The sequence below is a fragment of the Plutella xylostella genome, chromosome 18 (assembly GCF_932276165.1).
Source record: "Plutella xylostella chromosome 18, ilPluXylo3.1, whole genome shotgun sequence".
Taxonomy (NCBI): Eukaryota; Metazoa; Arthropoda; class Insecta; order Lepidoptera; family Plutellidae; genus Plutella; species Plutella xylostella.
Genome location: NC_063998.1, coordinates 6,716,877 through 6,738,932, shown reverse-complemented (window position 1 = coordinate 6,738,932; position 22,056 = coordinate 6,716,877). Strand labels below are relative to the sequence as shown.

The 22,056-nt window shown below is 36.3% G+C and overlaps 2 protein-coding genes across 2 annotated transcripts; both read right to left on the bottom strand.

Annotated features, from left to right (window-relative positions):
* Positions 1-442: 442 nt before the first annotated feature.
* On the bottom strand, positions 443-8,200 carry LOC105387995. The gene is made up of 5 exons (XM_048627126.1): positions 8,065-8,200; positions 7,648-7,833; positions 7,244-7,358; positions 6,416-6,501; positions 443-572 (listed from the first exon to the last, which is right to left on the bottom strand). The coding sequence occupies exons 1-5, from the start codon at positions 8,128-8,130 to the stop codon at positions 549-551; spliced, it is 477 nt and encodes a 158-aa protein (XP_048483083.1). The 5' UTR covers positions 8,131-8,200; the 3' UTR covers positions 443-548.
* A 7,559-nt stretch (positions 8,201-15,759) lies between these two features.
* On the bottom strand, positions 15,760-19,811 carry LOC105387994 (general odorant-binding protein 56a). Its single transcript, XM_048627125.1, has 5 exons — positions 19,654-19,811; positions 18,784-18,963; positions 18,140-18,254; positions 17,504-17,589; positions 15,760-15,895 (listed from the first exon to the last, which is right to left on the bottom strand). The coding sequence occupies exons 1-5, from the start codon at positions 19,723-19,725 to the stop codon at positions 15,863-15,865; spliced, it is 486 nt and encodes a 161-aa protein (XP_048483082.1). The 5' UTR covers positions 19,726-19,811; the 3' UTR covers positions 15,760-15,862.
* Between the last annotated feature and the right edge of the window lie 2,245 nt (positions 19,812-22,056).

Sequence of the window (22,056 nt, the reverse complement as noted above, 5' to 3'; positions counted from 1 at the left end):
TGTAACTTTGTAATACTATATTTTACCTACTTACTTATCACGACTTTCATTATGTGTGCTTAACAGGTATCTTTCAAATACAACACAATTATTTCATTCACAGTTAGTAAGTACATAAGAATATGTATGTATGGTAATCATTGTCATGACCACTATACAAAACATGTATGTACTCATCCTGAGACGTAAAGGAAAATAACATGAAGAATTTAACGAATTATTACGCTTATACTACCAATATTCTGCAGATATTTTAGATACCTTTATGTTTTAACAAGACTTACATTTCAGTAATTATAATGTTTTACCTACTTTTATTAATTTTATTATAGTTAGGTGTTTGGTCTTAGCTGATACGAGGTATAAATGCTTATTAGCATATTCAAGGGTGTATTGTTTCAGTACAGGTAGGTTCTTAGATATAAAAATAAACAGCATTGAATAACTTTTATTACTCGTATATTGTATAATCGTTTATTACGAACTAACTTTTTAGATCATTTTAAACAAATGAAAGTCGATGGTAATGGTAACGTCTTCCGTGGAATTTACTCGTGCATTTTAATGTTGTGCTGTAAATAAAGAAAAGAAAATTTGAAATTAAAAACACACACTCTATAATAATCTTCCAATGCTTAACACCGTTGCGAACGTAAAAGATGCCTTCCCAAATGAAATACCCTGTTGACAACATCGTCACGATATTGATGTTCCAAAAATGCATCAATCAGTCAGTAGGTATGTAGGAATGTAACATTATCGTTTAATAATATTTGATAGTGCAGAGTGTATGATAGGAACTATTGTCTATGAAAGCGAGTATTATCTATGAAAGGAAGTATTGTCTATGAAAGGAACGAAGAATGGGTGAGTGAAAGGATTAAGAAAAGATGGAGGATTAGAAAAGGTTGTTGTGCTCGAAGATAAAATTGTTTTTTAAAGGATGTGATACTGGAATAAACGTGATTCAGTGAAATACTTTTGGTTTTCATTTCCACCGCCTGGTCCCACAATTTTGGGGGCTCGTCCGGGATCGAGCGTGGAAATGCCAAAAAACGACGCGTGATGATGATGAGCACACAGGACAACGACGGCCATTAAAGACGGAAATCAAAAACCTACGACGAAATAAAATAAAAGTTGAAAAAGTGATTGGTCACTAAATATAAGAAGAATATAAGAAGAAGAAGACGGAAAATGACGACGACAACAAAAAACGACGCAAGCAGCAACGCGATGCTTGGTAGCATGGCGTCAAACGACGGATTCAGCGGAATCACCAAATTTAATGGCGAAGACAAGACGTATTCCTCGGCGAAGTGGGCCGCCGACATAGAGGATAATGCCGAGATATTCGGATGGACTGCCCAGCAGAAGCTCATTGTCGCTCGACGGTCGCTTGTTGGTACGGCTGAGTTGTGGCTGAGGACGGAGAAGACGTTTAAAACATTCGACGAACTGAGTGCTGCCTTACAAAAGGAATTTCCCGATGCATTGAACAGCAAGGAAATGCACGAGCTGATGGCTACGAGGAAGAAGAAGAAAGATGAGACGTACTACCAGTATATGCTAACTATGAAGGAGTTGGGCAAAAGAGCCAAGTTTGCCGACTACGTCGCGATTCAATATATCGTTGACGGCATTACTGACTACGAGAATAACAAGGCTATCTTATACGGTGTCACTACCTATTCTGTTCTAAAGGAGAAGTTGGCCATTTACGAGAAGATGAAATCCAAGACGGTAAAGAAGACTGAAGTCGAAAGTAAAACGCAAAATGTGTTTTCATCTTCACGTGAGAAGAAAGAGACGGCGAGACCCGATGGTCGCAGTTGCTACAACTGCGGAGACAAGAATCATCTCGCAAATCGGTGTCCCAATGGCGTGAAATGTTTTCGTTGCAACAATTTCGGCCATATTGGAACGGAATGCCGATCTTCTACTACGACGAGGCATCAACAACAACAGGGCGGGAGCCGCGGAAGCGGAAACGGCGCCTCCGGTCAGCGGACGATGTGCGTATCGGTCATTCCAGAAGATGGCGCTGCCGCTGCAGTGAACGGTGAACGGGAACGACGCGGAACGAACGAAGTGAACGAAGCCGAAGGAACGGGATCGTGTAACTGTCAATGTCAAAGTCAAAGTGTCATGCGAGCAAATGTAAACACAAACAGTGCGGTCAGTGAATCTCTGTGTAATTCGAATAAATCAGTGAAATTAGTCAAAATAAGTGATGTAGACGTTGAGGCCTTGATAGACTCGGGCAGCGATGTCAACCTCATGTCGTCGGAGCTGTTGTCCCGGCTTAACAAAGCTGGACATGACGAGGACAACGAGGACAAGGTGGTGCTCACTGGACTGGGTGCATCTAGGGTATGTTCCGTGGGAAAGTTCCATACTACGATCAAAGTTGATGGTAAATATTTTGATACTGTATTCTATATTGTTCCATGCGGTGTTATGCCATACGAAGTCATATTGGGTCAACCATTTCTGTTGAATACAACTGTGTTGTTAGACAAAGGTACAGTTAAGCTCATGGCACAAACTGAAGGTGGTCAGTACATGTTGTGTTTACCTATTGAGGCTGATGAACCTTTATGTAGTAATCCAGAGGTACAGGAACTTGTTGCTAGTTACAAGCCCATGTTTACTAAAGAGGCTCCAATAAAGTTGAAGATTATTTTAAAAGATGAAGTGCCTGTAGCTCAGCGTCCACGAAGGTTAGCTATCAAAGAGGGAGAAGTTGTTAGGCATCAGGTGGAAGAGTGGTTAGCTAAGGAGATAATAAGACCTAGTTATTCTGAGTATGCAAGTCCATTAGTATTGGTTACAAAGAAAGATGGTAGTATTAGGGTTTGCGTAGACTATAGGAAAATTAACCAAAAGATGATTAAAGATGAATACCCATTGCCGGTTATAGATGATCACATAGACAAGCTGAGTAAATCTAGGGTATTTAGTACTTTAGACTTGAAAAATGGATTTTTCCATCTGCCAGTAGAAGAAGAGTCAGTTAAATACACGGCGTTTGTGACAAGCAGCCCTGAAGGACAGTACGAGTTCCTCCGAGCTCCTTTTGGACTTTCTATATGTCCTAAATACTTCAGCCGATTTATTAACATCATTTTCAGAGAGCAGATTGCTGGTGGAATAGTGCTAATATTCATCGACGATGTTATAATTCTGGCAGAGAATGAAGAAGAAGCTATTGAAAGACTAAAGATAGTATTGAAAGTGTCGTCTGAGTACGGACTTGAAATTAATTGGAAGAAGACACAGTTATTACAAAGAAAAGTTGAATATTTGGGTCATGTCATTGAAGATGGTACAGTGAAGCCTTCACCAAGCAAAACAGAAGCAGTCAGATGTTTCCCAGAGCCAAAGACAGTAAAGCAAGTTCATAGTTTTGTGGGTCTTACCTCATACTTCAGGAAGTACATTGAGAATTATGCAGTGATAGCGAGGCCTCTCACAGACTTACTTAAGAAGGAGAAAGAATTCTACTTTGGTGAAGAGGAAAGACATGCTTTTGAAGTATTGAAGACTAGACTATGTAGTGAACCGGTACTGAAGATATATGAAGTTGGTCTTGACACGGAGATGCACACAGATGCCTCAAAATATGGATATGCAGCCATTTTGATGCAGAAGGAGAAAGATGGGAAGTTACATCCAGTACACTACATGAGTAGAAAGACTAGCGAGACGGAACAAAGAAACTATACAAGTTATGAACTCGAAGCTCTAGCAGTTGTCGAAGGAGTGAGAAAATTCAGGAAGTATTTGTTTGGAATACACTTCAAGATAGTCACTGATTGTGCAGCATTTCAGAAGACGCTTTATAAGAAAGAAGTATCAGCCAAGGTGGCAAGATGGGTTTTATTCCTACAAGATTTTGATTATGAAGTGGAACACCGAGCTGGAGCTAAGATGTCTCATGTGGATTCATTAAGCAGAAACCCTCACTGTTATCTGATACATTCAGAATTACATGCACGGATATGTAAAGCACAAAAGGAAGACAGCGACTTAAGTGTGTTAAGAGAAGTACTGAATGAGAAGACAGAATACAAGGATTTCTACATAGAAAATGACTTGATATACAAAGGTGTAGAGAAAAAGTTGGTAATACCTGACATCATGGAGACCGAAATCATAAAGAGAGCACATGAAATTGGACATTTTGGAAAAAAGAAGACCATGGACATAATAGATAAAGAATACTACATAAAAGACCTAGCCAAGAAGATAGATAGAGTGATTTTAGGATGTGTACCATGCATATTAGCAAGCAAGAAGGAAGGGAAACAAGAAGGATTTCTCAGTCCAATAGACAAAGGAGAGCTGCCACTAGAGACGTTACATATTGATCATCTTGGACCATTGGATGCAACCAAGAAAATGTACAACTATATCTTAACAGTAGTAGATGCATTCACGAAGTTTGTTTGGATTTACCCTACTAAGACGTTGACTGCAAAGGAAACTGTAGAGAAGCTGAGGCTACATCAGAAGGACTATGGTAATCCAACGAGGTATATTACTGATAAGGGAGCTGCCTTTACTGGACAAGAATTTAAAGATTACTGCCAAGAAGAAGGGATTCAACATCATGCTGTAACAACTGGTATACCAAGAGGAAACGGCCAAGTAGAACGCATCCACAGGATTATCATATCTGTTTTGACCAAGATGTGCATTGAAGAACCTACTCACTGGTATAAACATGTTAGTAAGGTGCAAAGAGTGATAAATGGCACTTATCAAAGGTCGATTAACACATCACCATTTAACTTGCTTACCGGTACAAAGCTGAAGCAGAAAGAAGATATAAAGCTCATAGAATTATTAGATGAAGAATGCAGACAACATTTCATGGAAAGGAGAGACAATGTAAGACAAGCAGCTAAAGTACAGATATTGAAGGTTCAAGAAGAGAACAGAAGAACTTATAATAGGAAAAGGAAAGAAGCTCAGGACTATGTAGTTGGGGATATTGTAGCCATACAGAGAACTCAATTCGGTAATACTTTGAAGCTTAAACCAAAATTTCTCGGACCTTATCAAGTAGTAAAGAAAGTAGGTAAAGGTAGGTACCATGTAGAGAAAGTTGATCTTAATACTGAAGGACCTAGGAAAACCTCAACGGGTGTAGACTACATGAAAATGTGGCCATGATTTTAATTTCATAACAGTTTGGTTGAAAGAGGTTTACCCAATATGATTTGGTATAGGTATCAGCTGTTATTAAAATTTCTATTGTGCTTAAATTTAAAATAAGATAATAACATTAAAGTTTAACTGTATTTTTATGTGTTGAGTGAGAGTAGTTAACATCTTTAAATATATAACATTGTTTCAATAATAATAACTTTATTTTCAGAAAAATAAAGTTACAGCTGTTATTTTGTTAGGTAGGGATATAAAATGTTCATATTGGTATTTAAATGTTGTGTTTAATATCATAATAAGCTTGTATTTACTGAAGTCTAAGTAAGGGTGTGCTATGTTATGTGTAATAAGTAGCTATGTAGTTTAACAAGGTAAATACTATTGATTTAACTTAAAGATTTTTTGCAGTGTTATTCTGTAACTACTTACTATCATTTTATGGTAAAGAATGTTTTTTTTTGTGTTAGATGTTAAGAAGTTCATACTTTTGTTGAAGTACTTGTTGTGTTTTAAGGGTGATGTTTATTCCCTAGCTGATGTTAACATTAACATAACTTTCTTATTTAAGAGTAAGGTAATTTGTTTATTTTAAATGTTTGTGTAATTTAGGTAGAGGTCTATTCTGAAACTGTACTTAAATTTGTTTTTTTTTGTGTGAATGATTAGAGTCACTTAAGAAAAGTTATACTTAACCGTTAGATAAATATTTTTTGTTGTTGAAAAATTGAAAAGTTATTTAATTGTTGTTTGTTATTGAAGTTAAAGTTGTGTTAGATTATTTAGAGTAGCCTGAGGTCAGACTACTATACAGGATGGCCGAGTTGTAGGAATGTAACATTATCGTTTAATAATATTTGATAGTGCAGAGTGTATGATAGGAACTATTGTCTATGAAAGCGAGTATTATCTATGAAAGGAAGTATTGTCTATGAAAGGAACGAAGAATGGGTGAGTGAAAGGATTAAGAAAAGATGGAGGATTAGAAAAGGTTGTTGTGCTCGAAGATAAAATTGTTTTTTAAAGGATGTGATACTGGAATAAACGTGATTCAGTGAAATACTTTTGGTTTTCATTTCCACCGCCTGGTCCCACAGGTATATCAATGAAGAAATTGTTACTGAAAAAGGAGGGTAACAAAAAGGTGGATACAACCGACCGAAATATTACTATGGTCGATATTCTGTGGTATTTTCCTCGTTCAAAGCAGGTTCACAGTATTTTTTTTCAGTTTCTGAGTTACCTTTTCAGCTTGTTCCGCTAAGCAGGCGTAGAGGAGGCACGCGCGCTGGCATTTCTGCTTGTCACCGCTCACTGACTCATCGTTCACTAGAAAGAATAGGAATAATATTGATCACCATGGAATATCTCTCTCCTATGGAAAGTCCCTTATACGTAATACATGGTAATACTGAAGATAAATGGTGCTTTCCACCGGCGCGGCGCCGCGGCGAGTTGAGATGTAAACTTTATTGAAAAATAAAATTAAGGGGTTTATTGGAAAAACAGCCAGTGTCCATTTTCCTCTATTGTACAGGTGACACAAGAAACTGTTAACGCAATGTTGACAATGGCCGTATGTAAAAAAAAATCTTCCGTAACAACTGTTTTTAGCGAAAGTTATGTACTGACATATTACTTCCATGACTAGGACAGTTCTTCCGAAATCGTTTTAAGCCAATGAAAAGCTCTTATTCAACGATAATCATAGACATCAAAATATTATTTTTGTTGTTTTCTGACATTGGTTGTTTTTCCAATAAACCACTCAATTGACATTTCTCTTCTAAAGCCTACCTCCTAGCGCATCTGTTATTTCCATACACATTCTCGTAGTATGATCGGTTCATTATTAAATTTATCTATGATAGGCATAATTCTGTCCTAAATTGAGACACTACATAGTTAAGCATTTATGACTATGTAACAATAACAATTAACTATAATTAAATGCAAAAGAACAATGAAACGAGATAGCTTTGTAAATTCTGTTCTTGTATGTATGAACAAATAAAAAATATTATATCTATCCATCTATCATATTTAAAATATATGTCTCCATTTGGTTTACCTGGCGCGCAGGCCTTGGCAATTTCCTCCATCTTCTTTTCCTCTTCTTCATTCTCGGCGTATTTCTTTCCATTCTTTATCGTGGCTTCAGGCAAGAACATTCCATTGTCATCCATCTGTAGACGTAAATAATAAAATATTGTATAAGCATTTCTATTTATATTAAACTTTATAATGTCACAAAAATCTAAAATTTTGAAGTACTATCACTATTCGGTTTTGGAGTTGGGGCTGAGATATCTGATATTTGTGTATAATATAATAATTATTATAGTAAAACACGGCATTAATGGGCATTACTCACTGATCTGTGCACTATGAACCCAAACCACTCGGGTCCAAGTCAACATTGAAACCACACAGAAAATCTCTTTGAGGCAACATTTTATGTTTTAAATCACTCACCATGCCATTCTTCTGGAACGTGCAAGCGAAGAAGCATGGCATCATCATATCTTTGTCTTCTGGTAGGGTCTTCGCTCCCTTCAGTTCTTTCAGGTCTTCAGGGTTGATCTCTTGTTCTTTGGCGCACTCCATCACTATCGGCACCATGTCTTGTTTGATCTTCTCTTTATTGTCATCGGATAAGGCCTGAGGGTGACATGTAGTGTGTTACAATTACATTGGAGATATTAGATTAAAGTGGGAGGGCCAATGTAGAGATCTTAATGGACAAATTCATTTTTTTTCATGGAACGGTGTAAGATGTAACCTTTTGTTTGCCGCAAAATCAGACAGAATTGCTCCGAGCTACGGCATTCCAAGGTTAATGACGATGACGATGGGAACATTTAGCACAAATTGAAACTTTTAGCTACTTACGTTAGTAGAGTGCAGAATTGCTAAAACTGTTCCTGTCAAGAATACCACAAGCACTGGGGAACCCATTTTTGTCTCAGTCAGTGTTCACAATAGGGGTACCGAGGATACTGCACAGAGGTTGCAGTTTTTCATATTTATATACAGAAGAGGGCGTTTATTTTTATATTATCGCATAATTACAGTGTGTCGGTCTAATGCGCTATGTCCGAAGGTAAATCCGTGTTTCAGTGCTTAGTCATAAAAACCATATTCAGATCAAATGGACAGGATAAAAAATAAACAAGAAACAAACAAATTTTCTTATCCAATGACAATGATCATGACGATTACTGAAGGCTGGTTAAGTTAATCAGTGTTTCTTGAGTCATGCAGCGCTGCCTGGGATTCTCTGAATCATTATTAGGCAGATGTGCCTACAAAAAATTGCAACTGGGCCTGTAAGTTTTTATACAAACAGGGATGTAAGTGCTGAATTCTGAAAATCAGTTAGGTCATTATCAATAGTCATTATTACTCGAGCATAACATCGTGTGGGTTTGATACTGATCTCACTAATACATATACAACACGCGACATAGCTATAAAAATAGTTTAAAGAATTTCAGCAATAAAAAAATATACACTCACGGGCAAAGAAAAGGTTCCACTCACAAATTTCCGATTCAACAATTTGAACAATTTTTCAAATATTTTATTTAAAAGTTGAACAAAATTTTAATAATTTAAGTTGGTAATATCCTGATGCTGTGTTAAATATACTTACTTATTTATTTATTTAACTTCAATGTTGCAGAAGCCATCACGAAGCTAGCCTTTTCCGTTTAGGAGCAATTTGGTGCTTTTCTCAGTGGAACCTTTTCATTGCCCGTAAGTGTATAAAACGTTTTATGTTAAACTAAATTAGTGCACAAAGGAATCAATAGAAACAATAATCAAATATATACTTAACTACTTTACGTTCCCCTAACAGAATCACCAGAAGTACCGTTGAGTAAGAGAGTTAAGGGTCTGCAATAGGGAATCGAGGGTTGGCATTGTCATAGAATTATGTAGTAAATGATGCTCTACAGCCTTGAAAAAAATCACACAGGTAGCCGAAGAGTCTAGCTAGGTGCTGAATCATTCGAATTTAAGTAAATGATTATGGATAACTGTAAATTAAATTCAGAATATCACGAAAAACCAGGAAATGATACTCCCGTATTGTAACAACTGTGTCGTAATTATAAAAAAAATTCACATGATTCTTATCAAATTATAAAGATAAATGCTTGGACTAGGCGCTAAATACCTTGTTTTTAAATAAACACACACCTATTTTGTGTAAATTAATAACAAACTTGAGAAATTTTTTTCCCTCAAATCTTCATACAAATATCTATGGCGGCTTTATGTGTTATAAAATCATAAACACAAGCAACGTTTGACTCAGTCGGCCGCTGGCCTCCAAAGAAGGGTCACGTCGGTTTAGGCAGCACTGACAGCTCGCGATCTTTTCGTGTACAGATACAAAATCACTGCACATTGGTTGTCATTGCACTTTTTCAACTTTTATGACACCAACATAATTTGATTTGAAATTGAGGAAGCATAATTCTTACCAGCAATACGAAGAGAAGAATCTTACGAAGCATAAGGTACCTAATGTCACTAGGTACCACATGGTACGTACTACGCAATATTGCGTAGTCGGAATTCAATGTGTTAAATTAAATTAGATAGTGGGCAATGTTCTCGCGTGACATTACAGTCTCGTAAAGTACCGATGAGGAGCTGGAATATAGCGAATGGATCTAAGTGATGACAAAACGTAGGAACATTAGATTAGGATTCAAAAACACAGTCTCATGGTGCTGGTTGAGGTATGGTCTCGTGAGGATCTGATGAGGGCAGTAACATGGTGGTGACTGAATTTTATTTCAAAGATGTTAATACCTAAAAGCATCGAGCTATTAAGTATGTTTTTCAGAGAGACAGAAAGATATTTTAGGTTTCCTCTGGATTAGTTAGGTTTACTGGGTTTACTAAATTCATTCGTAACGTAAAATTGACAATGACGGAATTTCTTCTATAGACAGTAGTTACTAAAAAAACCAACGATAGATGGTGTAATTTGCAGAAGTACCTATCTAGTCACCCTGTCACGGGTGACTTCGGTTGGTAACTCAGAAAAAATACTATATGTTATTGCATCAATAATAAAAAAAACAAGAAAATATTCAAAGTTTCCATCCTCGCACACAAATCACAAACTCATGCCTTGTTCTAGGAGCAGGGTCTACCCTAGTGCATTTCCATGACCACTTTTCACTTGTGTCCCACCGGTTTCAGTGCTCAGCGGAATAGCACCATTGACCATTATTATTCTGAGATATCATCACTTCTTATTCTGAGTTACCCAACATAAAAACACGCCATCTATTGAAATCATTTTTAGGGTTCCGTAGCCAAAATGGCAAAAACGGAACCCTTATAGTTTCGTCATGTCCGTCTGTCCGTCTGTCCGTCTGTCACAGCCGATTTACTCGGAAACTATAAGTACTACAGTGATGAAATTTGATGGGAATATGTGTTGTATGAACCGCTACAAAAATATGACACTAAATAGTAAAAAAAAGAATTGGGGGTGGGGCCCCCCATACATGTAACTGAGGGATGAAATTTTTTTTTCGATGTACATACCCGTGTGGGGTATCAATGGAAAGGTCTTTTAAAATAATATAAAGTTTTCTAAAAAACATTTTTCTTAAAGTGAACGGTTTTTGAGATATCAGCTCTCAAAGTCGTAAAAAGTATGTCCCCCCCCCTCTATTTTTATAACTACGGGGTATAAAATTCTAAAAAAAATAGAGGTGATGCATGCTAATTAACTCTTTCAACGATTTTTGGTTTGATCAAAGTATCTCTTATAGTTTTTGAGATAGGTTGATTTAAGCTACGGAACCCTTTGTGCGCGAGCCCGACTCGCACTTGGCCGGTTTTTTATTTAGGATTTGTCTATGGTGTGGTCCCCAAATTTAAGGGTAAAAGCAAAATAATAATATTTTAACCTTTTTTATACCTATTATATTAAAAGACCTGTTCAACGATACCCTACCTACACCATCAAAATAACCGGAAAAAATATCAGCCCCAATTTACTTGTATGGGAGAGGGAGTACCCCAATATTTTTTGGGGTACTCCCCATATCTATGCAAAATATCAGCTTGATATCTTTACCCGTTTCTGAGAAAAAGGGCGGTGACAGACAGTCAGTCAGACAGACGGACAACAAAGAGGTCTGTTGCTTTTTTCCTTTTGAGGTACGAAACCCTAAAAATAAAATAAAATATTATTCGGCTACCAAAAAATATACTTACAAACATACATACATACAATCGAATAATATTACACTCCTCCTTCGGCAGTCGGGTAAAAACAAGTGAGACAGGGGTTCATTCTGAACTTTTGTTCTACGAGTTTTAAAAATTAACAAAAAACACCTTTTTCATAGAAACTTTGATGACACGTGACTTTTTACCATGGAAAACGAATATTTTTTTTCGCGAATTTGCAAATTCGTAGAACAAAAGTTGTTCAGAATGACCCCTTGAGTCATCCCCTTTCGGCTTAGTATACCCTTAGTATCTACACTTTAATACCTGTAGTTACCTTTCTACAAGTAAGTAAATACTACATTTGTTTAGAAAGGTAATCGGGTTCCGAGGCGTGTTTTGAAACTATACAAGGCCAGAACGCAGAGGGTGGGACTGCTCACGTATAGTTTCAAATTAAAATGGTGCCATGATTTACTTGAAAGTATGCAAGGCCATTACGCACTAATAGCGTATATTTTCAAGTAAGTTGGGCCAAAATTATGGCTTGAAAATATACTGCAGCCGTTACCACTGCGTACTAATTGTGTATATTTTCAAGTGCCAAGCGGCAATGGGAGCACTTGAAACTATACGTGATTAGTTACCAGCTAGTAGGTTTTATATTTAATACCCATAGATAGACAGGGTAGGCTTGATGAAAAATATGTCTCTAATAGGTTTAATCTAATAGGTAATACACTCACGAGCAATCAATAAGTCCAAGTTGCAAAATGTCAACACCAAATGACCCCAATTTTAAAAACATTTCATTTAGAATTTGATCAAAATTTACGTTTTTAGTTGGTTATAATAATATTTTGACGACCGAATGGCGTAGTGGTTAGTGACCCTGACTGCTGAGCCGAAGGTCCCGGGTTCGATTCCCGGCTGGGGCAGATATTTGTTTAAAGACAGATATTCGTACTCGGGTCTTGGGTGTTGATATTTATATTTAGTACCTATCTATCTATCTATGTATTTGTGTAGATATATCAGCTGTCCGACACCCATAACACAGGTTCTGCCTAGCTTGGGGTCGGATGGCCGTGTGTGAGATGTCCCCACATATTATTATTTATTATTTTGATGCGTTGTTAAATGTACTTTAATATTGCCGACGGCGCGGCGTCATTAAGCTAGTCTTTTCCGTTCAGGAGCTATCGTCACTGGAACTTTTTTATTTCTCGTGAGTGTAGTAGGTATTAACGTTACTCTTAATTCATATAAATAATAAGATATTAGTATTCTTACTTGCAAGTATAATGGCTGTTAATATCAATTAAATTAGAGTTTGTTAATCTTTATTTATTAACTATCTATAGGTATGACAGGCAGAACAAGTAAATTGTAGTCATGTGTACATTTACCGAAATAGTTAAGTAAATCAGAATCAGCATGTAGGTATAAATTCTATGCGACAAGTACGCCAATCAAGCAATGTGCGTAATAGCAATGTATATTTTCAAGAACGATTCAGTAAATCCCAACTTGAAAGTATACGCGATTAGTACGCACAAACAGTGTATATTTTCAAGTGTTTTTTCACTTGAAACTATACAGTGCTAGTACACTATGGGTGCGTTCTGGCCTTGTATAGTTTCAAAACACGCGGTTCCGAGTATGGAGAAAAGTGGCACCCCTATTAATTTCTACTCTTTCCTGGTGCTTACCAGTGTAATTAAAAATTATACTTACCCTCAAATCACTACTTGAAAATAATTGTCAATAAAGTTGGTGAGTAAAAGTTTATGACCCACTGTGCAAACTTACATGTGTGCGTGTCACTGCGTGTGCTGTGTGAAGAGCATTGAAAACCCAAAATTGGCGCGGCACGTCACCATGTACCGGGCCTTAATCTAAAATTCTTGTTATTTAGATTTATTTATATTCTATAATCTCAACAATTTACAAATTATTTACATAAGTCTTTTTATGTTTTTTGAGGTGCCGGAGTCCGATTCCTGAGGTACGAGAGAGATTTAAAATAGAATAGAATAGAATATTTATTCAGAAAATACTTAATGCTAAATGTGATTTACAATAATATAGTCCAGTCAATAAATGACGAAAAATGAGGTGTAGAGTGCGTGAGCAGGTAACTAAGCGATTCCTTCAGGAAATTGTTCAAGGGGCTTAGTTTGTTAACATACCAAAAGTCCTGACTCCTAGGTGATGAGCGGGGGGGAGGAGAGGGGGGTAAAGGTACGAATTTTTTGTTTTTCGCTTATATCTCGAAAATGGTGCATCGCAGAGAAATATTTTCAAGGCATAAAATAGAGTTCGTTATATTACCTAAAACTTTTATACCATATGTATTTTTCTAATTCCTAACCGTTCTCGAGTTATTACCCTCGGAAAAAGTTAAAATTTACAAGAAAAATCTATTCAAGTCAAAACATTCATAAACATTGCATCATATTTTCTAAACCGATTCATAAACGAAAAAAATGAATAGAAAAGAAGTTGTAGATTTTTAAATTCCCTTTTAGAATATATATAGATATGCTAGTTAATGTCCAACCCGTCTAAAGTTACAGCTATTTTACTTACACTTAAGCTCACTAACTCGGTGAGTTATGTCAGTAACTTTAGCAAAATGCAAGTTTGAAATAGCTGTAACTTTAGGCGGGTTGGACATTAACCAGCATATCTATATATATTCTAAAAGGAAATTTAAAAATCTACAACTTCTTTCCTATTCATTATTTTCATTTATGAATCGGTTTAGAAAATATGATGCAATGTTTATGAATGTTTTGACTAGAATAGATTTTTATTGTAAATTTTAACTTTTTCCGAGGGAAATAACTCGAAAACGGTTAGGAATTAGAAAAATACATATGGTAAAAAAGTTTTAGGTAATATAACGAACTCCATTTTATGCCTTGAAAATATTTCTCTGCGTTGCACCATTTTCGAGATATAAGCGAAAAACCAAAAATTTGTACCTTTACCCCCCTCTCCTCCCCCCCGCTCATCACCTAGGAGTCAGGACTTTTGGTATGTTAACAACCTAAGCCCCCTGAACAAGTTTCTGAAGGAATCGCTTAGTTACCTGCTCACGCACTCTACACCTCATTCCTTGACTGGACTAAATAGGTCAACTCTTAATGCTAAAGGTAGTTTAAAATGCTGATCTGAACTAGGAAATAACAGAGTTTTTCCTGTATTTCAGATGGAAAAGCTCTAAATTAAACAATTTTAGAATCTAAATTAAATAATCTTAGAACAGAAAATATTAAGTAATCTTACTTTCTAAAGGTTTTATGTTAGATTTATTATAAACAAGGCAATTTATGTTAGGTGTAGGTAATTATATAAGTTAAAAGTATTGTTTAGTTATACAGTAATAATAATAAGTTAAATTAAACGGTAACAATTCTCACTTGACAATAGTTAATAAGTTCTCTGTATCTTCGTAGGACATCTCTTGTAGAGATTTCTGGAGAACGTTCTTTCTCACTTGGTGTAAGTTAACGGGTAAAGGACCAATTTAGCATTTAACCTATTGTAAAATAAAGTGATGTGGAGATATAAAGCGCATAATTTTGGGGATAGGTTTGAAACGACAATCAATAATAAGTCATCTCCATACCAACAAATTCGACTTGCGATTATTACTTTGTATTTGTACTCATAACGATTCTGAATTTTTCCGACAACCTAGAAATAAGTACCTAACTCGGATTCTTCTACTGTAACTTACAATTAAGTCTCAGTAAATTACATTAACTTTGTCGCTATAAGTACTGCGGAAACTGCGAAAAGCAATTAGGTACAATTTTGATAAACAATAAAAGAACAAGATATTGTAAAAAAGAATGACTCACTTTCCAAGTGGACTTTTATTCTGAATTAGTTCGGTTAGAAACATTAAGTATGAACGGTCACCCTGGTTCTATGGTTAGAAGATTTATGACAAATTCATTGGTACAAAATATGGTTGTTATTTGTTTGAACTTAAAACGTTTATCTCACTTTGACTGTAAACATTTTTTTTTTTTGAGGATAGTTTTTGTACACACTTCACTAGTTCGTTTATTTTACATCAAGGAGTTGCACATTAAAGTAATTCATCAGGATTTTTACAGATGAAAGAGTGAAAACTGTAGTTGTATCGTATTATGTGCTTTTGAGAAAAAATACTAAACAATTGTGTAAATATCGCAGTGTAGCGACGATTCATTTTATTATAGCGTCGGGGGTACCGGTGACAAATATGTGCATCTATTTAATTTGTATTTACTTACCTACATTAAAATTACTAACAGAAGATTTTGAGTGACTATTAGTAAGGGGTAAGAAATAAATCAAGGAGACAAACAAAATTTTTCATAATGAATGAAGAAATCAAAAAATATATTTGTTGGTAGAAAAAGAAACTGAAATAAATTTAGGAACTTGACACTTCACATTCCGGAACTGATGTATTTCGTGGAAGTTATACAGCTGAAGTTGGCAGCTCCAATCCAAACTGAAATAAATATATATTTATAGTGCCACAATCTTATCTGTTCCGGTGGCGACATCGCTGTGATCGAATCCAGTGATGCCATCGATTAAATTTTGCCTATTTCTGGTTTAAATGACAAAGCATTTCTGCTATTACCTATTGTTATAATTAGGTACATTCATAAGTATAGATAAATCAAAATATAGGGTCGATAGTAAATGAAAGAGGATATAATATATTAAACGACATTTTGTTGTATGGAAAATTTGTCCACGGCGAACAGAAATAAAATTAGTTCTGATTATGTTCTGATATAGGAGATTAAATCTAGATTACAATGTATAAGTAATATATGTGGGTCGTGGGAATAACGAGATACGACTTTAAAAAAACTAGGTATTAATTATTATTTTTGAACACTTTATTTTACATTTTCTAAAGTAAATAGAAACAAGAGCATACAATTAAAAGAAATTCAGACAGTGTGCAAAGGCTAATTCATCATCATCATCATCACGACCCATCACGTCCCCACTGCTGGGGCACGGGTCTCCTTTCAAAGGCTAATTGCCAAAAATCAATTTCTTTCAGCCAACTCTTGATAGGTTTGGAAAACAATGACATGTCATAATTCATCATTATTTCGTATAAAATCGCTGCAGGTGCAAGAAATTCTTCTTGGTATACTGCCTAAGATTTAAAGTATCATGTCATGTCCTCACACCTGTAATCAAAGAAAAATAAAGATTATAAAATATACTTGTCATCACGAGTATCACGACCCATCCCGTCCCCACTGCTGGGGCACGGGCCTCTCGGTAAAATATTTAATAAAATTACATGGAATATATGGGTAAAATTATTCGTCATATTTGGCAACACTAACCTGTAGCCGCTGCAACTCGTTCTTCCAATTTTTCAAACGGAATTAAAGGCGCCTGAATATGTTATTCTTCCTGCATAAAAGCCAATATATATAGTTCTACTGTTCTTGCATCACATTACAGCGATTTTGGCATTATTTCACCCAGAAAATCACAAAACAAATTAAATAACGTAGCGTCAGCCTCTTCGCATAAATTGACAACTCAAATAACGCACAGAGTATGAAATGACGTTTGACAATGACGTCTCGTTGTTGCACATTTTGACCACCGGAACAGATAAGATTGTGGCACTATAGGTAAGTATATTGAGTATGTATAGAAACGATTTTTCTAAATTATGAATTCAAAAAGCCCAGTGGAGGTAAACATCAAACTTGACAGTAGTTTTCAGTATACAGGCTGTTGCAAAAACGGTATACTAGGCCGAAAGTTGGTGACTCAGGGGGTCTGATTCTGAACAAGTTTTGTTTGTTCAGAATCAGAATTGTTTTTTGTCAAATTTCCAAAACTCGTAGAAAAATAAAAATTTCCAAAACTTGTTCAGAATGACTCACTGAGTCACTTCTTTTCCGCTTAGTATACCCTTTTTGCAACACCCTGTAGACACTCAAAGCCACAGATAATATTGACAACCGGTATTATTAGTAATTGCCAGTTTCAGATTTTAACATAAAACAGAGTTTTTAAAAAAAATTCTCTCTATTCTGTTACTCTGTTAAAAAAGTATAAATAATAAAACTACCTTCTCGGCCTGCTTGATGAGGCACTCGTACAGATGCTTGGCGCGCTCGCAGCCCTTGTCTCCATCAGATACTGACTCATCGTTCACTGTAAAAATAAATAGGTAAGTACAAATAAAAAAATATGTATTAATGAAGGGATGATGATTTTTGTGTTGACGAAAAACTAACGAAATCGCTAAATAACTGGGCAAGCGATATATAGCACAGCCGGTAGCGGTCATAAACTCCTCAGATACAGGTTTAAGGTCACGAGAGGCAGGAGCATCATCAAGAGAAGTATTATGTTCCTTGAACACCATACTTCCATCGTTTATGTATACACAAAAGCAACTCATATCCTCCGAGACCGACCGACTCTGTCCAATGTAATTGCTTTCCTCACCACAACCCATCACGCCCTTACTGCTGGGGCACGGCGGGTCTTCTTCCAATCAAGAAAGAGTATTAGGCTTAGTTTAGCCTGCTGGACTAGTGCGGGTTGTGCTGAGAGAGGTATCGGGTAAGTGGCAACCCGGCTGTCAGATGTTTTCAAGCTGCCCGAAAGCCTCTGACTAGGCTTAACAACAAGGCAAGTTATGTCCAGGTGAAAATGGTGATGATGATGATGTCGAGGATTTGTGTAAGTGTTAGTTTACCGGAGGCGCAGGTGTTGGCAGCTTCCTCGAGGTGCTTTTGTTTCTCCTCGCTGTCCATGTATTTCTTCCCTCTCTCCACGGACTCCTCAACGGCGAACATTCCTTTGTCGTCAATCTATGGAAAAACATCGAGATAAATAAACTTTTAATTTAAATAAAAAACAAGATTGTTACAGAGCGGTAATAAACTGCTGTGCTTAGGCAAATTTTGGCCAATAGGCAATATAAATATAAATTTCCAATATGAATGTTTTAAAACGACTTTACAACCAAAAGTATCAAGAAATTGGTCTTATACAGCTAACAGTTATATAAGCAGATAACATTACGATCGATTCCTAGCAAACTCAACAATCCATTCAAAGTTACTAGGCCACAAACAAACACTGTTGTTGCACTGAAGGACCTATTTATATTATTTATTTATGATATTATCGCACATTTATTCTAGGATCTTGGTTAGGCCTTAGGGGGGGCAAAAAGCCTATATTACATACGGTGGAAAATACAAATAATGCAGCACCTCAGCCAAGGGGATACGGCGTGAATGTACCCCTATAATATGTGCGCTTTTATTTCAATCAAGACTCAAAATTAAAGTGAAATTTTACAGCCAAGAAATAATTATAATAACCACCACTGACCATTCCGATCTTCTTGAATGCGCAGGCGAAGAAGCAGGTGACTCCCTCATCAGCGGGCAACTCCTTCACTCCCTTGTACTGCTTGAGGTCGTCCAGGTTCAAGGCTCCCTCCTTGGCGCACTCCATGAAGATCGGAGCCATCTCCTTCTTGAGCTTCTCACGGTTTTCGTCGGATATGGCCTGTGGTTAATAGGGACATGTATTGTGGTAGAATAAGGAATGTGGCCGTTAAGATGCACAATTTTAAGTAACCGTGTTAGGGCTCTAATTAAGGTATACGCAAGTGTTTGTTCCACAGGTTGCTCCAAATGTAGCAAAGTAAGCTAAAAAAGGGTGCCTCTAGGAAAAACACTTTCGACGAATTCAGGAAAATAGTAAAAAAATTTAATATAAAAGTACCTACTTACCTACGTGACATATAATGAATGTATATAGAATGAAAACACACACACGCACTCACGCCTTGTACTAATGTACTCCCATGCGGGGTAGGCAGAGGTGCATTGCTGCACCCACTTTTCGCCAGAGTGTTATGTTAGTCCCAATGTAATAGGGGGCGGGCCTATTGCCATTTTACGGGCACATCCAAGACCCGAGAACAAATATCTGCGTTTAAACAAATATTTGCCCCAGCCGGGAATCGAACCCGGGACCATCGGCTCAGTAGTCAGGGTCACTAACCACTACGCCATTCGGTCGTCTAGAGAATGAATTTTAGATATTTTTTTTGTATTTTTAGAATGCAATATAGACCCCCCGAGTAACCCTTTTCGGCTTACTTATATTTATAACCCTGTATATTTTTTACACTAAACCACCACAGATGTTCAGTAAATCCAGAAAATCAATCACTATTTAATTGGTACTTACATGGGTGTTCCCGAAAAGTGCCGCAACGGCTACAGCCAAAAACGCCACATACATTGAAGACCCCATTTTCATTTTTATTTTCAACTTTGTACACAGCCAGTGTTCACCAACAGGATTCTTAGGATACTGCACGGAGGTCGCAATTCGCCATATTTATATACAGTGGGCGTTTATTTTTATTATAAATTCAGGTAGATAATGACTAATTGTAGTGTAGGTCTAATGCGGTGCGTCGAGCGAGGAAGATAGTTTAGGTATCTTCTATTTTTCTTTAGAGGTTTAAACTATTTTACAGGGTATTGATAAAATAGCAATACAAGTAAAAAAAAACTTAATTATTAATATTCAGGATATGATCTTATTATGAGATTGATTAGTATTGTGTCAAGGTCTTATCGGTCTTATTACAAATAGCAGGAAAGATGTTTGACGCTGTACGCTAGGTTATGGATCTGTAATGTCTCTTTTTCATAATATATTTTCACAGTACCTAGTTATCGGTAATTGAAGGAATATAATTTGTCTATTTCCCATGAAGTTAGAATTTGTATGTAGTTATAAGTAGTCCTAAAATATTATAAAGCTTTAATTTGAAATCCATTTTGATGAAGCTCTATATTTAGATTGCAAGAGGTATTCCTGTGTGATTTTCCTTTCGGCTACGGAACCCTAGAAATAATTCAATCGTACAATGTAAGCCGGTTATTATGGTGAAGAAAACACGACGAGGAAACCTGCACATCTACCTACTTAGAGGTGTGAAACTGGACCAAGTAAGAAGTAACCGACGAGCAAGTACTTAGCAATATTGGCAGTTTTGATAAAAATACTATACCTAGTTCTCCAGAAAACATAAATAGGACAATATTCTGTTTAATATCGAATAGCAGCTAGAAGCTATATACCGAACCACCACCGACTCATTATTTAGCAATTAATTAAAAATCCATAAGCAGCGTCGCTCGCCTGTCAAACGTCTATCAGATCAATACAAATTACGGTGGTGGTAAGCCCACAACGCTTACGCGCAACAAGAACTTGTTAGAAAGTACTTATATTAAAAATACGTGAATTTGGTGACATTTCCCTGCTTTCTACATAATCAAAGCTTTCTACTTAGGCATTGATAAAATATCATTCTGTCATTGACTTATATGTATGTTACTAGCGTAAGGACAGGCCCAACCGCTTTACAAAATGACCCTCACGCTGGCCCTAAGAAATCAGAAATCTGACATAATTTGCATGAATTAGGGCCAGCGCGCGGGTGTCATTTTCTTTTGACAAAACATTTTCTTATAATAAAAAAGCGTGGCAAAATAATTGGTCAAGAAGAATTATCCTCAACCAACAGCCACGTACACATACGGGCAATTTGGCATTATTGCACTTTGTTAACACGTAATACTACGCTCACGAGCATTCATAATAATCCTCTGATTTGTTGCAATACCACGGAAACTAGATGTTTAGTGCCTATAATATAGAGATGAGTTTCAGAAGCACTTTGTCTTATTGTAGTCGCCTAGGCGTAATAATGGTAGTTTTAATTATTTTTACCTTGTATTGTATTGTATACAATAATGTAGATATGCTCTATAATAAATACACATCCTAATTCTCGTGATTTATGCAAAGATAGTTAAATTTGAAATAAAAAATGTATACTGCCTTGGTTTGGCTATAAAATTTGCTACGAGTACCTATATTATATTTGAATCTACGTATAGATCCTTCATAAAACCTGTTTTTCTAGAACTATTACAAGTTATGCTAGATAAAGTCCAAAGTCTTAAGTCTAAACAACAGGTTAAAGTCTATCAAGTCATCATACAAAGTTCGTGGTATTTCTGCAAAGCCTTACAACAAAAATAAAACACTAATAATATTCTGCTGCACTTTGGACTCTCCATAAAAAGCGAGACTGATTTGATTACTGAATACTGATTAGACAGTTAGATAAAATTAGACAAACAGGTGCTTAATCAAAACATTTCCAGGCTTTTTTTGTGCAAAAAACGAGATAATGTTTGCTACAAGTAAGATCCGTCTATGTTGAAAAAGTCTGTTACGTATGTAATTCTAGTTCAGTTAGGTACACGGAACACAATACAATTGTGCTATATAATCGCTGGGCAATTCCGTCGTTTCCGCCACCTCTCCACAAGGTGACTGTTGATTAGCCCTGTTGGCTAATAGTGAGCCGACTGGCCAATCACGAAACGATTTAATCCGCTTTTTTTCATCATTAGGTCGCGCTTTACTATTGTGAATTTGTTTTTCAACAAGCGAGGTTATTAGGAGTGCGGTGTAGTGTGAATGTCATCATTAACATCGTCAAAAACAAAATAATATACCTAACTAACTGAAAATTAGACTACATTAAATAAATGAAGAAAATAA